Raw genomic sequence first — 17,170 nt, 5'->3', positions numbered from 1 at the left:
CACAACGTCAGGGCATTATTACCTGCATTCCAAAGCCAAACAAATCAAAATATTTCATTAAAAACTGGCGTCCCATTTCTTTATTAAATATTGTTTATAAAATTGCCTCTGGAACAAAAGCCAACAGATTGAAAAATACTTTGGATACAATTATAAATTCAGATCAGACTGGTTTTATTTCTGGTAGATATTTAGGGGAAAACACTAGATTAGTTTATGACATCATGCAATACACTGAGGAATTTGATATCCCTGGAATGTTGTTAACTCTTGATTTTGAAAAAGCTTTTGACTCAGTGTCCTGGAATTTTATTGATGAAACTCTTAAATATTTTAATTTTGGAAACAGTATTAGGAATTGGATAAAAGTTTTACATTGTAATGCTAGCTCTGCAATTAATCAGGGAGGTAATTTGTCTTCTTTTTTAATATTATGCGCGGTTGTCGTCAAGGCGATCCAATTGCCCCTTATATATTTATTATCTGTGCAGAAGTTTTAGCCTTTCGTATTAGAAATAGCAGAGATATTGTTGGTATAAATGTAGAAAATTGTAATATTTTAAATTCTCAATATGCTGATGATACATCCTTAATACTTGATGGTACCGAAAATTCATTAATAGCTGCTGTTATGGAATTAAATAATTATGCAAAAATTTCAGGACTTAAAATTAATACAGGAAAATCTCAGGTTATTTGGATTGGTAGTAAAAAGTATAGCAGTGATACACTAATGCCAGACTTGAACTTGCAATGGGGGTTACTAAATTTACACTTCTAGGTATTGAATTTCATTTCGATCTTCACAAAATACCAAAATTGAACTATGATGAAAAACTAATTAAACTCAAAAATCTATTGCAGACATGGAACAGAAGGAACATTTCACCAATTGGTAGAATTTGTATTATAAAATCTCTTTTGATCTCACGATTAAATCATCTTTTTATCTCGCTTCCAAATCCGGATGAAGGTTTTGTAAAACAGCTCAACAGTATTCTTTTTAACTATCTATGGAATAGTGGTTCAGATAAAGTTAAGAGAGATGTAATTATATAAAATTATATGGATGGAGGCTTAAAAATGATCAATCTCACAGCTTTTATAGATTCATTAAAAATTGGGTGGATAAGGAGAATATTTAGATCTAATGGTAAATGGCGTATGATTCTAAACTCTAAAGTTAATTTTCATCATTTGGCGAATTGTGGAAGTGAATACCTTAGTAAGATTTTGACAAATTGTAGAAATGCTTTCTTAAAAGTTGTTTTTACAGCAAATTAAGATCAAAGGGGAACCAGTTAAAAGCAGAAGAATACTCGGTATTCAAAATTCCAATTTGGTACAACAAAAATATTATTGTTGGAAATAAAACTGTTTGTTACATATCTTGGTTTAGAAAGGGAATCATAACCATACAAGATTTATTAAAAAGTGTTTCTCCATATTCTTTCTTTACATATGATGAATTCTGTAATATTTATGGTGCGATAAGTAATTATCTTCAGTATCATGGACTTATATCTAGCATTAAAAAGTATCTGAAAAATGTACATGTACCAAATGAAAAATTATTTTACCCAACTATTCCTTTTAGCCTTGAATTAATATTGAAAAATAGCCGTGGAATCCAAAATTTTTACAGAGTTCTAGTTAAAAATGATACGGCTATAACTGGCCAGCATAAATGGAGATCCTCTATTGACTTATGCTCAAGAAATGTGGAAACAAATATACAATATACCCTTCATGTCTACTAATAATACCAAACTTCAATGGCTTCAGTTCAGAATTTCCCATCATATTCTAACAACTAATACATATCGTTGTAAAATTGGTCTTTCAAATAATCCTCACTGTATGTTATGTGCATTAGAAAGGGAGACAATCATACATCTTTTTTGGGAATGCTCTGAAGTTCAGAACTTTTTAGCCAATTTTGAAAACCTTTTGGATATTCTTTTTATTCCTTTTGCTATTAATAAAGAAACTATGCTTTTTGGGAAACTAGATCAAAATTGTATATATCATAGGATTGATAATGAAATTGTTCTTTATATTAAACATTATATTTACAAAACTAGATACTTACATGGTTCATTAAATGTGACAGCTTTTTTAAACTCTATTAAAGAGTATTTCTATATTCAAAAGTATATAGCTTTTGGTAAAGGAGAAAAAGAAATTAATAGATTCAATAAAGAGTGGCAAAAATGGTTAAAACTAGTGGAACTTGCAAACCCCTGACAGTTTGCCCATATTTTAAATTGAATTAAAATAGTTATTTATACATGTTTTTCCATGTGCCATGCTTGCACTATGTATACATTTGTATAGATCTGTGAAGTGATACCCATCCCTCTTCATACCTTTATCCCCCTTCACCTTTCTTCCCCTCTCCCCATCTGTTTTTTTTTTCTTACCCCCTGCCCCTTTTTTTATAAATAATAATAAAAAACAATGTAAACAATAATTATATGTATGAGAGAAAAATGCCAGAATGGAAGGAAATGGAAGTAATGTGTATATATATGTATGTGGCAAATGTAGTCTTTGTTAAAACGTTGTTTGGAAAATAAAAATTTTAAAACAAAATAATTCTAAAAAAAAAAAATACCTAGGTCAATTTTGTTCCGATTAAAAAGATAAAAAAAAAATAACGTATGGAAAGGGCAACACAGTCTTGTTACAGTTTATGATCTATTTCAAAATCGTACAGTAAGAGAATTACATGTAAGAGATGTCCATTGAATCCTATTAACATATGTTTCTATAAATGACCTTAGGGGCGGAGTAAAAGGGTTCAAACAAGCTAAAACTTTCAAAAACCTTTTGAAATTCTGGAAATAGTAGAATCAACTACTTTTCATAGATGGAAAGGTCTTGAGGTAATTTAAAAAAAATTGCGAATTATATGATCCTCGGATTTTTCATTTTTTCCCTGGGGAGGGGGTAAGTTTTCTATAGTTTATATTGGGAAAGCTAATTAATGAGTATTGTTTTGCTCAATTTTCATAGGAAATGAGTCAAATTTGTTTACAATTATTAGTTTGAGATACCATTTTAATATCATTTCCATATTAGTCCTGGCCGATCACCTGGGGACAGGGGAACAGGGCAAAAAATGGTCAAAGTTTTTAAATTTCAAAAATTTCCTTCTAAAATTCTGGAAATAAATACTCTTTATAGACGAAAAGGTCTGAAGGTGATAAGAATTATTAGTCGGAGATATGACATCTAAACATCCATATCAGTTCTCGCTGACCACCTTGGGGGACCAGAAGGGCGAGGCCAAACAAGGTCAAAATTACTAAAATTTCTAAAAAAAAAACTTGCGAGTTCTTATGTTTGATGGAAGCAATTATTTTATAGATCGAAAATCTAAAATCACTGACCGACTTCAAGGGCCAGTATTTAATGTATATATGTCTTTCTTTCATTCTATATCAGAACGGTGACCGTTAAGGCCCAAGGACCTTTTGTTGATAACTTGGTCACATAGTCAAATGTGCCACGGGCTTGGATGAGTTTGCTCACCACTTTCATCAAACCCTTTTTGGCGGAGTAATGGCCCTTTAATTAACGAAAACAGCGATTTAGGTTTTTTCCGTTTAATAACTCTCAATAATATTACCAAATTTTCTCAACAATTATAATCAAATGTCCCAGGGCCTTTGCCAAGTTCGTTTGGGACTTTGATTGAACCCTATTTAGTCGAGTTATGGCCCTTTGACACACGAAAAAAAAAAGAAAACATTTTCGTCTGTTTCCGTTCAATAACTCTAAGTAACAACTAGTACATAACAAGATACATCCGATATATAAGTTAAGAGGAATGGACCTTCTATTGGCGAAAGCGGGAGGGGAGGGAATTTCACGAATTAGTTTTTTAAAATATATTCTATTCGGCAGGCAAAATGCAGTGCGGACCCTGTCCACTGAAGGCTGTGAAGCAAGGCTATACCTACTTGGGATATGACGCTGGCTTTGTCTTTGCGGAAGTCAACAGCGATATCGTTTATTTTGAAGTGGTAGGCTCGAGTTTAAGGAGATTCAAGACGGAAAAGCACGTGTACGTATCAATGGCGAAAGTACTAAAGGGGTGGGGGTTCGTTGGTTTATATATATATATATAATAACGCATACATATTAAATATACTCCAGGGAAAGCTTTAAAATGAGAAAAACATTCAAAAGGGAATCGATATCATTTAAATCATCTTATAGATTATATAATATGTTTATGAACGTACTAGTTGTGATACTTTCACAATTTTGCACGAGTGCTTAAAATGTATGATTCCAATAAAGGCATTTATTGTGTTAGAGACTATTGATTATCAATCAAATTTTGTATATTCAGTGTTGGTATGGATATCAGTACCAAGAAACCAGATGGGGAACCACTAAAGAAGGGAAGATACGAGCGGTCGCGACAGAGACTAGACGTTACAAATCTCTACAAATATAGAGAACGTGAGTCTTTTGTTTACATGCAATTATTTCTGCCATACCATGTACATGATATTGCTGCATTTGCATATTTCTAATAACTTGACTGGTATAGTCATTAAAATCATTTACAAAAAAGTTTGTGTGTACACAATTATGAATACTTTATTCAGCTTCTGGCAATATTTTCATGGAATTAATGGCAAATTAGACAGTTTCACATTGAGACCAATATTGCAGGAAAGAGAGCACATATCATATCTGTTAGTAAAGACATGTACTGTATCCAGATATGGTTTTTGTAAAAACGTATTTTTACAAGGCATTATTAATTAATGTTCGTCTATATTACGATAACACAAACGAATAAAGATCACACCACACATTTGAGGTATTGAGCGATTAAAGTTTACAATGCATATGATATGTATAGATAAAGTATAATAATCGTCAGGCAGAAACTTCGAATGGGTCAGAAACGTCAACAAAACAGCGATACTATCAGATATAATTATATCTTGCTTAAATCCCTGACTAAGATGCAAACACTTCATCGAAAAGAAACTGATTAATTCTACTAACGCTGTTAAATTCACAAAGGATCTGTCGAAGAGCGCATTGCTGTAACCAGAGCCATGGAAGAAGCTGGTACAAAGTACGATGACGACGACGAGGTACTTACTATAGCAATATTTTATAGTTAAGCAATACATTAATTTGCCACTCTTTTAAAAAAAAGAAACAAATACCCTTTCGTTCTGTGTGATTAAAATAGAGGGCCTGTATCGCTTTTTAGTAATCACAAAGACTCTTACAATTAAAAATGTAAGCAAAGTTTGACTCCACGATTTGTTTAATTTTGAATCCCAGCCATGTAACGATGCTAAGTACCATACGACTATGAGTGCTATCCAATGCATAGTTTCAGAGAAGAAACGTATATAAAATAGTATCCTTATTAACCCTTTTGACCCAGTATCTCAGGCCCTGGGGTGTCAGCCCCATCATTTGTATCAATTTTGAATCCCCACCCTATAAGAATGCTACCATTGTATTCTAAGTGCTATTCTATGTTTAGTTTCAGAGAAGAAATCGTTTATATGGAAAAAGCAAAATTGACACTTTTAGCCTGGCCTTTCAGGTTCCCGGGGGATCAACACCTACATTTGTATAATTTTGAATCCCTACACTTTAAGAATGCTGCCATTGAATGTTATCCCATGCTTAGCTTAGAGAAGTTGTCTATATGAAAATACGAAATGACCCCGCCTCTCCGCTTAAATATTTGTATAACTATGAATCCCCACCTTTAAGGATACTACCATTGCATTATGAGTTATCCCAAGCATGGTTTCCGAGAAGTTTATATGAAAATAGCAAAATTAACCCCACCCATCAGGCCTCTGGGGTTCAGCTCGATCATTTGCATAATTTTGAATCCCTGGCATATACAGATAGTACAATTGCATTAAGAGTGCTATCCCATTCTTAAATTTAGAAAAGAGGTCCTTTATAAGGAAACAGTAAAATTGAACCCGCTCCTCCGAGCTCCGGGGTGTCAGCTCCATTATTTGATCAAATTGACCCCGCCTCTTAGGCCCAAGGGGCCTTTTCATTTTTTACAATTTTGTATTACCGCCCTAAATGGATGTTATTATTGCATTATGAGTGTTATCCCATGCTTAGTTTTCAAGGAGAAATTATTTATATGGGAAAAGCCAAATTGACCCCCTTTGGCCCCGCACCATTTGTACAATTATCAGTCAGTTTATAGTTCCACTATACAAGAAGACACAACACGAATATACCGCAGTCTCCCAAAACACGCACCTCGCACAACATACAAGCAACACTACGCATACATGGGAGGCCGTCCTTTCATGACCATAGCTGTTAATAGGACGTTAATAAATCAAACAAACAAACAAACAGTCAGTTTCCCTTAAGGATGGTATCAGTCAAAATTTGTTAAATTCCGACTACCGGTTATGATGCAATATATACCATGCCGTATAAATGTCACTATGTATCCAGAAACATAGAAAACATATTTCAACTGCTCGGACACTCTGGTGTCCTCCGATAAACAAGCCAGGGCTCCAATGGGTAGCTCAAATCACTTCAGCTTCATAAAAATGAAAGTTCGGTAGAAAACCAACTTACCCGTTCGTTAGTTCATGTCTAAATACCAATCATTTGCCCGACGTAGCCCTTTCCAATTTCAGAGTGAAACGTTTTGTCACTAACTGCCATGTAAGTATGTGAGTAGAACATTTGTTTTCTCGGCATTAATTGGCTTTCGAAAATTAATTGTCCGATCAACGCCGAAAGAAAAAGAAATCAATTGGAAATTCCAAAGGGCTGTATTGAGCAATTGGATGTTATATAGATTTACACTAACATACCGATAAGTTTCCTTTCTATTTAACTTTCATTCTTATGACGCTGACATGGAGTGGGTTTTGAGCTACACATCGGAGCCCTGGCGTGTTTATCGGAGGAACTATAGTGTCCGACCAGTTGAAATATGTCTGTTTTCCGATATTTCTGGATACCTAGTGACATTTATACGGCATAATATATATATTATGTCATAAACCGAATTAAAGATAAATAATCTGGGTATGGATTGAGAGTATTCGAATTATCACATCTTCTACGGTTTGCTAATAACCAAATTTTTATAAAATTTGATAGTTGGAAATTGGGGTATGGCCAGTCGAGTTATAGACATTGACACAGTATAACATATATAGAACAAGAGGCCCAGAGGGCATGTGTCGCTCTCCTGGTTTGTAATGTCATGTAATATTCTGAATACAAGTTCATTGTTTCTTTTCTGAAGGAATTTGAATATTTACCTCTAATTCACCTATTGTGCCCCGCCCCTTTTGCACACAGGGGGTCAGAGGCAAAGTTCTGTTCCCCTTCCCCCAAGGATGATTGAGACCAAATTTGGTTAGAATCCATGCTAAACTCTAGGACAAGTAGCGATTTATAGGATTTACCTCAATTTCCCCTTTTGGGCCCCGTCCCTCCTGGCCCCGAAGAGTCAGAGCAATAATTCATACAGGTTCATACTGTTTTCCCATGTTGAAATTATTTAGACTTGTTTTATGAGCTTAATTTCAAGCAACGCCACCACTGAGGTAGGATGTTAGTTTTATGCCTTGCATACAATATGCAGCTGACCCTAATGTATCTTCATGCAAATATTTTGCTTATCACCGAGTGGTAGTAAAACGGCCCAAGCTGATACCCCTCCTTTGGTTACAATTAATGCAGAACCTTGAGACAAGTAGTGATTTATAGAATTTACTTATAAAATGGGGGCCCTCTTGGCCTCAGGGGTCAGAGGCAAAGTTTATACAAGTTCTGTTCCCCTTTCCCCAAGGATGATTTTTGCCAAATTTAGTTACAATCCATGCAGAACTCTATGACAACTTTCTATATATAGAATTTACCTCTATTTCCCTATTTGGCCCTGCCCCCTACGGGTCAGAGCCGAAAAGCATATAAGTTTCCCCACCCCCAAGGATGTTTGTGGCCAAATTTGGTTACAATCAATGCAGAACCTTAGGACAAGTAGCGATTTATAGGATTTACCTCTATTTCCCCTATTGGGCCCCGCCTCTCCTGCCCCGGGGGGTCAGAGCCAAAATGTATACAAGTTATGTTCCACTACCCCAAGGATGTTTGTGGCCTAATTGGTTTATAATCCATGCAGAACCCTTGGACAAGTAGCGATTTATAGGATTTACCTCTATTTTCCCTATTGGACCCCGCCCCTCCTGCCCCTGGGGGTCAGAGCCAAAATTGATCCAAGTTATGTTCCCCTTCATAATCCATGCAGAACTCTGACTAGTTGTGATTTAAAGCAAATGTGCCATCGATTCATTGAACTTTAAATATAAGTGTAAGAAATGCCTGAATGCCTCTCAGGTGTATATATAAATCAGTTTGTCTGTAATACAAGATTCCAATGATTGAAACACTGGAAATGTTTTGAAACATAAATCTGTCCTTCGCATCAAAGACTTTTTGTCGTATAAATGCCTATGCTTTATTTGAATTGAATCTAACCAGTTTTGTAATACACAATTTCGAGCGAGCTATTTTAAATAAATGATTTCTATAATAACACAGTCATATCATAATAACGGTATGCTGTACCGCAACATTTGTGGTCATTGTTGTAAATCGTTATGACATATAAGCATAGCGACGTCAAATAACATCAAAAGTATGCCAACATTATTTGTTATTAAAGCGTCATGATGATTTAATGTGACTTTTTTTCTTTCAAACTAAGAGATGAATTTTACCATTACCTACTTGAAGTATGTATTGAGTTCTTCGTTCGTCACGCTTGATCTTTTTAGATCGAGATAATAACTTAAGAGGTATCCTGTGGTTTACCCAATGTTTCAATTTACATACCCTAATGTCACATTGATAGTGTCTTATTTATTCTGAGTCTATCTTCGACAAAGTAAATTGTAAGTTTACGTCATTTCTCGTGCTGGTCAGTTTAGGAAAAAACTCATTTGGACCATATATGATTTAATAATTTCCAAACACATGTAACGAAAATAACATTTTGCATCTATATCAAATCTTTATAGGAAATTCACATTATGATTCGAACAAAGAAACCATTGAATGAAATGTACCTTGGCGAAGACGTGGACTTCACTGTTTTTTTGAAGAACGTCAGCGACGAAAGGGAATGGAAACTGAAAATCTCCAGAGTAGCTATTACTTTTAGTAGCATTGACTACACAGGTCACAACCGAAAACAGATAACAAAGGAAGAGATCAAAATGATCTCCCTAAATCCGGACGAAGGTAAGGAATTTAGTTTGTTGTGTCATCCTAGTCAACGTAATCAATAAAAATATCTTGCCATAGATTCGTGTTACTGGATTTGCAAATACTTACATGCATATCCATACTGAGTTTAACGGCACTTTTTCTTATAACTGTTTTTGTTATGTGTCGTTGCACTGAATCACAGATAATCAGTACGATTCTTCTTTCACAGGCATTCAATACCCATTTTGTCAATTTACCAAAGGAGGTGTTGCACGGCCGCCCACGATCGATTTTTAATTTTTTGGTGCGAATACATCAATCGGCACATAATACGTATCGGAACAGTATTTATTCCATGAGTAGATTAATCATGCGACTACAGCGCCACCTTTTGTAAGTTTTACGTCCGATTCCTACTTGTGCGCCTTTAATGTATCATATTTAGGCATACAAAACCCAAAGAAAAATTATTTTGGTGTAATAACATAGCATTTCGTATTATCGTTTTAGCGATATACAATACTTAATCAGATCTGTTGGGGTTTCCTTGCAATTTCCAGTTTTGCTCTTAATTTTCATGAAAATACTGCAATTTCATTTCATTAGTTCTTAATTGATTCCTTAGATAACAATGACAAACCCCGAGTACCCTAAAATTTTAGCAATCAAAAATATCTTCATATGTCATTTATTGACTCATGAAAATATTGTGTCGATGAATCACTGGATATGCCGACTTTTTTGCACTTTTGTACGTCTACCCCCTTTATTTCTTACCCAATATCAAAGTACTGAGAGTATAAAATGTTAAACGAAAGCAGTCCTTCTCTCGGCTCTATCATGTATCAAAAGCCGCATTAGCAAAGTTCGGTCAAACTAACATGTATATTGACATTTGATCTACATCTAAATAAAAACTTGTTTTGCCTATATATCACAAAATGTTAATTTTAGGTTCATATATTGAACTAGACAATACGTTGTGTCTTAAAGCAAAATAAGGTCAATATGACTTATATTTCCTACACCAATTGTCAGAAGTATTTCCTATTTCTGTCTTCATGGGCTTATTTACTTATTACTAAGCAAATGTTCCGTTTAGCGAAACGTATATCGATGTAACATATATGTTGACCTTAGATATTTCTCAAAAGGATATACTGTTGTTTTGATGTCATAAACATGTCATGGATAACTGGGTTTTCATTCGTAAGTCAAACAGCCCATGTCTGACTATTATTCATACAATAAAACATGGTCAAACTATACATTAATGAAAAAAGAATCCAGTGGACTGAAATTGCTCAATTTTTTTGGGGCACCATATAAGATATTGCACGCTAGGAACTCTTCAATTGACGTTCTTGGTGTCTAATATAGTTTTAAAATGTTTCTATGAAAGTAGGTCAAGTAAACAAATCCTGCAGAATTTTACAGACCCACTATCTGTGTTTTGTAGGCCTTTCATATATTGAAAAGCTATTTGAAGATTTTCATACATTTGACCTGTCTGAGGCCTTTTATTCCAGCATACTGCAAGCGTCTTAATTTTTGTCAAGAAGTCGTTTATGTTTGGCAATTTCAACCATGTGACCTTCAATTAACGTCAAGGTCATTCATTTGACAAACATCTTTGTAGCCCTTTATTTGAGAATACGTTAGGTCTAACATTATGTATCAAAGCCTTTCATTTATTGAGAAGAAGTTGTTTGAACGAAAAGTTTATGAACGACGACGCACGAAGTACGATCATTATAGGTCACCCTGACCTATCGGGCAAGATGATTTAGGAACATTTGCCCTTCACCCCAACATGCTACATGTACAATATCATGTCTCTAGTCCTTTTAGTTATTCACAAGAAGTAGTCGTTTAAGCTATCATTCTACAATCCCAATATCAGATTATAATGCCTCTTAGTTATTCGTTTAATAAGTCGTTTAAAGGTTTTAGCCTATTTGACCCTTGTAACCTTAAATGAACTTGGTAGTCTTTTATGCCAGCATACTACAGGCCTTATATCAGGTATTTAGGTATCTTAGTTATTCACAAGAAATCGTTTAAAGATTTAGCCTTTTTGAATTACATGTATGTTACCTTGAATGAAAGTCAAGGAAATTTATTTCCGCTAACTTGGTGGTCCATCATTCCAGCATTCTACATGCCTAATATCAGTTTCTTGGGCCTTTCGGATATTGAGAAGAAGTCGTTTCAATGAAAAGTTTATGCGAACAGCGCGTGACAATGGACAAAGGTCACCCTGTCCCTTAGGGTTAGATGAACTTATGACATTAAAATGAACTAACGATGAAAACGCGGTCCTGCAGGTAGGGCGTTAAAATTGTACCTACTGCCCCTAGTGCATGATCGTAAAAGGCGACTAAATTTAGGATCATATCATAGCACCTCTTCTTCCTAACTTAATTTATACTTCCTAGCGTTTTCCTTGACACCGCCTCACGTTTGAGAGCTCTTCGGTTGAGAGCTCGCCCCTGTGAGGTAGGCTCTGGGTTCTGTCACCTGGCCGAGACACACGCTACACCCTGATTAGCGCTCAGCATTAAGGTAGTAGGACGACTGGTTCACATGTTGTCAATATAATGTGACTGATTGGGAATGTGTTGCTTATACACCTGCAAGGATTTCTAGAACTGCTCCAGAACGGTTCCGGAAAGAGTTCTAGAACTGTTCTAGAATTATTCTAAAGTAATTATAGAATCGTTCTACCACGTTAAATGAGACTTTTCTAGAACTATGCTCTAGAACTGTTCTGGAACAGTGTTCTATAATCGTTCTAGAACAATTCTTGAACTATTCTGGAATTGAAAACTGGAGGATTTCTAGGACAGTTCTAGAACTGTACTAGAATTATTCTAAAGGAATTCAGGTGCAATTCTAATATCCTACCTGACACGATGGTAACATTGATGGTTCCCGTTAACAATGGGCAAAGGACACATACTGTTATATTTATTACCTTAATGCTTATACAGTTTCTGGAATGCAACATGGCATTGTGTATATGTTAAATCATAACTGTCAGTATTATATGCCCCACTGTTTCAAAACGGATAAGTAGAATTTCTAAAAAATATGATAAACATGAGTTTATGATGAGAATTTCAAGGTTTGGTTGAAATACGCAACTCATCATCACATTCTACTCTTTCAGTAAAGTCGGTAATATTTGACAGTGTACTCTCAGTTCTTTGATATTATGGAAAATAGAAGGGGTCGACGAAATAAACCTTAAAAAACGTGGCATATCCAGTGATTCATTCATTTGAGCTGTTTATGATGAACGATGATAACCTGAATACAATTTTAAACATCAAAGTTTTAGGGTACTCGAGCAGTGCCTTACTTATTCTGTTGCTCAAACGAAAAATTGAAAACTTCAAAAGTCGTATTTTTTGTCAAATTTGATATTTACGTTCCATTTGTGATAAAATGATATTGGATACAGCCAAGTGTGATATGTCGTTAAAAACGCAATTTTATGTGGTATTTTTAATCATAAGAAAAACATGATTTAAGTGTTTTTGCTATGACTTATGCCAGGTAAAAGGCCCAAGAGGCTTTAAATTTACCAGTGCTAATGTAGAGGGCGCTGTAGTCCTAATAATGGTCCAATCGGGTTTTAAGTATTATAGACATATGTGTATTAATGCAATTAATTAATTTAAATTCAAAAATCAAAAAATTATCGTGGGCGGATTTTCAGTCTATATGCAACACCTCCTTTACCAATTTTTACCAACATATAATTCCGTGTATTAAATTAAATATACACCAGCTTATATATGTCTAAACATATGCTCAATATGTATTGACGTATGCTCATATATGTACATATATGTATTGACATATGCTCATATATGTATTGCCTATGCTAATATATGTCTTGACCTATGCTCATATATGTTTTGAAATATGCTCATACATGTATCGATCTATGTTGATATACGTATCGACCTATGCTCGTATATGTATTAACCTATTTTTATACAATTAGTCATGTATATTTACTAACCTATGCTCGTATATTTATTAACCAATGTTCTTTTTTTCCGCCAATGTTCTTTTTTTCCGCCAATCTCATTGGACGTCTGTACCCCACGTGACCCCTGTCAAACAAAGATCGACTGATAAAAGTTGATTGACCGATCTGTCTATAAATAGATAGGGATTTCCCGATTCAGTGCGTCAAAGTCATTTAAGCGTTTGAATGCGACATGTTTTATTGATAAATTAAGCGTTTCTAAGATGCCCATTTTGTGGTAACACATTTTCTTCAAACACAGTGAATGATAGACAGGTGGTTTTGCCTCTCTGCCGGTAGATTTGATGAGAAATGAAACATTTTAAACAACGTCGGAGCTACAAAAACAAAGATGTAATTGTGATACACGTAAGGGTGGTGCTTTTATTAAGACAGTAATATAAGCTACAATGTATACACGTCGTTAATCCGACATTGAGAATTATTAAAACTGCCGTATGAGGATGCATTCGCCATCTTCTACTCTACGTGTATCTGGAAATCAGGATTAAATCAGAAAACTGTATCTTAATCCTCGTATCATTGGTATGATCATTTTGATATTCCATTCATTTTCTGGTAAAATATCCTGAAATACAAATGCAGATGTACACACTAGATTGTTATATGTCTTTTGTATTTATTACTTATGAAGAAAACCCAATTAAAATTAGAAAACAATTGTAGCATTTTGAATTCGGAAATGCATGTTTTTATTGACGAAAGAAAAATTATCAACCTCGGACTAAGTCCTCTGTCGATAACTTTTCTTTGGTCAATAAAAACATACATCGACCTCATCAAAATGCTATAACTGTATAATGTATTAACCTATGTTCATATATGTATTAGCCGATGTTCATATATGTATGTATTGACCTTGACCCTAGCTGTTAATGGACGTTAAAATAATCAGACAAACAAGTATTGACCTATGTTCATATATGTATTGACCTATGTTCATGTCATATATGTATTGACCTATGTTTATATAGGTATTGACCTATGTTTATATAGGTATTGACCTATGTTTATATAGGTATTGACCTATGTTTATATAGGTATTGACCTATGTTTATATAGGTATTGACCTATGTTCATGTCATATTTGTTTTGGCCTTTGTTCCTATATGTATTAACCGATGCTCATATAGGGATTGGATTTCGCTTGTATGGAGCAATGCCTCTAAGAATAGATTCAATATGGGGCGCGTATATTTACACTCGCCGAATTTTTATTTATATTACATGCAATAAGATCGTCATTTGAAAGTGACGTAAATATTCAATAAAAGTCGGTCAAAGGTTTGGAGGAGCTGACTCAATTAAACAGCGATAAAGACTCTTCATGTAAGATAGAATTATTCATCCGCAACGACAAAAAAGTTCAATGTTTTAGAGTAAAATAAAACATAACAAAGTAAATTTCAGAGATTGTTTTATTTAATCAGGTCAGAACTTTAAATATTCAATTTTGCTAAAAGTTAATGTATAGCGTAATAACATAAAGTATTTGTACTCGTCCACATGTGTGAGCTCGGTGACCTTTATTGTGCAGCGAGGCGAAGCTGATGCACGCTTATACACTGGAGTTTGCCAAGGTTGTCAAAACACCGGTGTTCAAGTAGCTCAATGTGTTTGAGATTGTCGTCTGACTTTACGATATTACATACTTTGGAGCTATGTGATTATATAATCTACGCTTAGATACATCGCCATCGATATATATATTCACTTGTGTTCGATGGATAGCTGTAACAATGTATTTGTAGTGACGCGTAAGTGTCAATACTAGCGGTGCATGTTATAATACACATGAATAAATTCTCAAAGAACAATAGAGGATAGAGGATGTTTATAACTGTCCTCTGACAGAGACACATAGATAATGTTTACATTTGACATCAATCATTTTTGACAAAAATGAAAGCACTGCACGTCGCGCCGGTCGGGATATGTGTTTTCCCTACAATTGTTAATTCAAAAAATGTTGGTATCATATACAAATATAAATATTCATATATGTATTGTTTTACATTTTCCAAAAATTCTATGAAAAACAACAATATACACGTAATGTTGCGTCAAAATGTAGACAAAACCCTGTCTTTTTTTTAAATAACCCCTTTACATTGCATAGACAATTTCAATACGCAAGTTCAAAGGTCAATGTTACCATGCAGTTATGGGAAACAAAATCGGCTAGTATTTGCGTATAGTGAACAAGTCTAACAAGTCTAACTATATATGTATTGACATATGTTTATATATGCATTGGCCTATGGTCATGCTTTGTTAAATTGTGCTTCTTTGATATTTAATATTTACTAAACACAATGTACCATATTCACCATGTGTTGTTGATCCAGAGATTTAATTTGACAATTTCCACAGTGATCATGTCAGCATATCGAACCGACTATCACTTTGTCATAGAAACGTCCTTTTTTGGGGATGTGGATGTGGCGCAGGTATGTTTGGCTAGGCGATTGGTTGCCGTATATTTTGAGTTCGAGGCGTGGATAGAGTTATTGACCTATGCTCATACGTGTATTAACCTATGCAAAATTTCAGAGACAGCTATCGACATATCGATTCCCTGGGAGACATACAAGAGCTATCGACAAGATTCGAACGACTTCAGCATCACTGCGGTTGCCACAGCTCACAAATCTGGAAAATCCAACATGGAATATAAACTCATTACTCTGCTTAGTCCAGACATACTGGAAGTTCATGTAAGTCAGATACGATTTGGTGTTCATGACATATTGATGATTATCCCATTAATTATCTGCAACAACTTTTAAGATTAATGCTGTCTTATCATTTTCATAATAGTTCATCATACAAATCATATGTAATATGTATTGTTATACCCCTATAAAAAGTTTCTATATAAACTCAAATGACAAAAATGTCATTAAATAAACTGTTCCATCGAACATTTCATTTGTTGCCCGAAAACCCCTGTCAACAACTGTATACTATCACATAATGTGAGTCTTTAGCCTATTGGCATTGCGACTTGCTTACAATTACCATAAACTCCTATTGCAATATATATTTTTATCATATCTCTTGGTTTTTCCGCCAATGTAATTGGATGTCGGTATCCACGTGACCCCTATACAACAATGACCGAGTGATAAAAGTTGATTGACCGATCTGTCTATAAATAGATAGGGAATTCCCGAAACAGTACATCAAAGCTATAAAAAGTCGTTCATTGGACGTTGAGAACTATGCAACTGCAATATGATGATGCATTCGCCAACTTCAACATGTATCTAGAAATCAGGACTAATAAGAAAACTATCTTGTCCTCGGATCATTAGTATAATCATCTTAATATTTACTAATTCAATTTCTGATATTATTAGTTTGATTCATTAATTAACGTACGATGAACAGCCAGAAGTATGAAAGGACGGCTTCCAATTTATACGATGTGTAGTGTGTTTGTAGTGCGAGGTGAATGTGGTATATTCGTTTTGAGTATTCTTGTATAGTAGAACTGTTGCCCTTTTTATGGTGCTATATCACTGAAATACGCCGAATCAACACTCCCCATCCGGTCACATCATACTGACAACGGGCAAACAAGTCGTTCCACTCCTTTTATGCTGAGCGCTAAGCAGGAACAGAAAACTACCACTCATATATTGTCTTTGGTGTGTCTCGACCAGGGGGCAGAACCTAGAGCCTACGTCAGAGGGGCAAGCGCTCAACTTCTAACGTTCTGCAGGGTAATATATCTTGACACACAAATGTAGACGTCTACATTAGACTGATGTATGATTTTTTATGTATAGCTTATAAAGAAAAAACAAGTAATATAATAAAGCAATAGTATCATTT

General features: G+C 34.7%; 1 protein-coding gene across 1 annotated transcript in view; it reads left to right on the top strand.

The window, feature by feature from the left end:
• The window catches only part of LOC138315846 (protein-glutamine gamma-glutamyltransferase 2-like), a 51,104-nt gene that overhangs the window by 30,295 nt on the left and 3,639 nt on the right, over positions 1-17,170 (top strand). Inside the window, exons 11-15 of the mRNA XM_069257147.1 lie at positions 3,913-4,072; positions 4,364-4,476; positions 5,053-5,126; positions 9,078-9,300; positions 15,884-16,047. Of these exons, the coding sequence (XP_069113248.1) occupies positions 3,913-4,072; positions 4,364-4,476; positions 5,053-5,126; positions 9,078-9,300; positions 15,884-16,047 (734 nt within the window). The remainder of the gene's footprint in view (positions 1-3,912; positions 4,073-4,363; positions 4,477-5,052; positions 5,127-9,077; positions 9,301-15,883; positions 16,048-17,170) is intronic.

Source organism: Argopecten irradians, chromosome 2 (assembly GCF_041381155.1).
Source record: "Argopecten irradians isolate NY chromosome 2, Ai_NY, whole genome shotgun sequence".
In the NCBI taxonomy this organism is placed as follows: Eukaryota; Metazoa; Mollusca; class Bivalvia; order Pectinida; family Pectinidae; genus Argopecten; species Argopecten irradians.
This window is presented reverse-complemented; position numbering and strand designations above follow the sequence as displayed.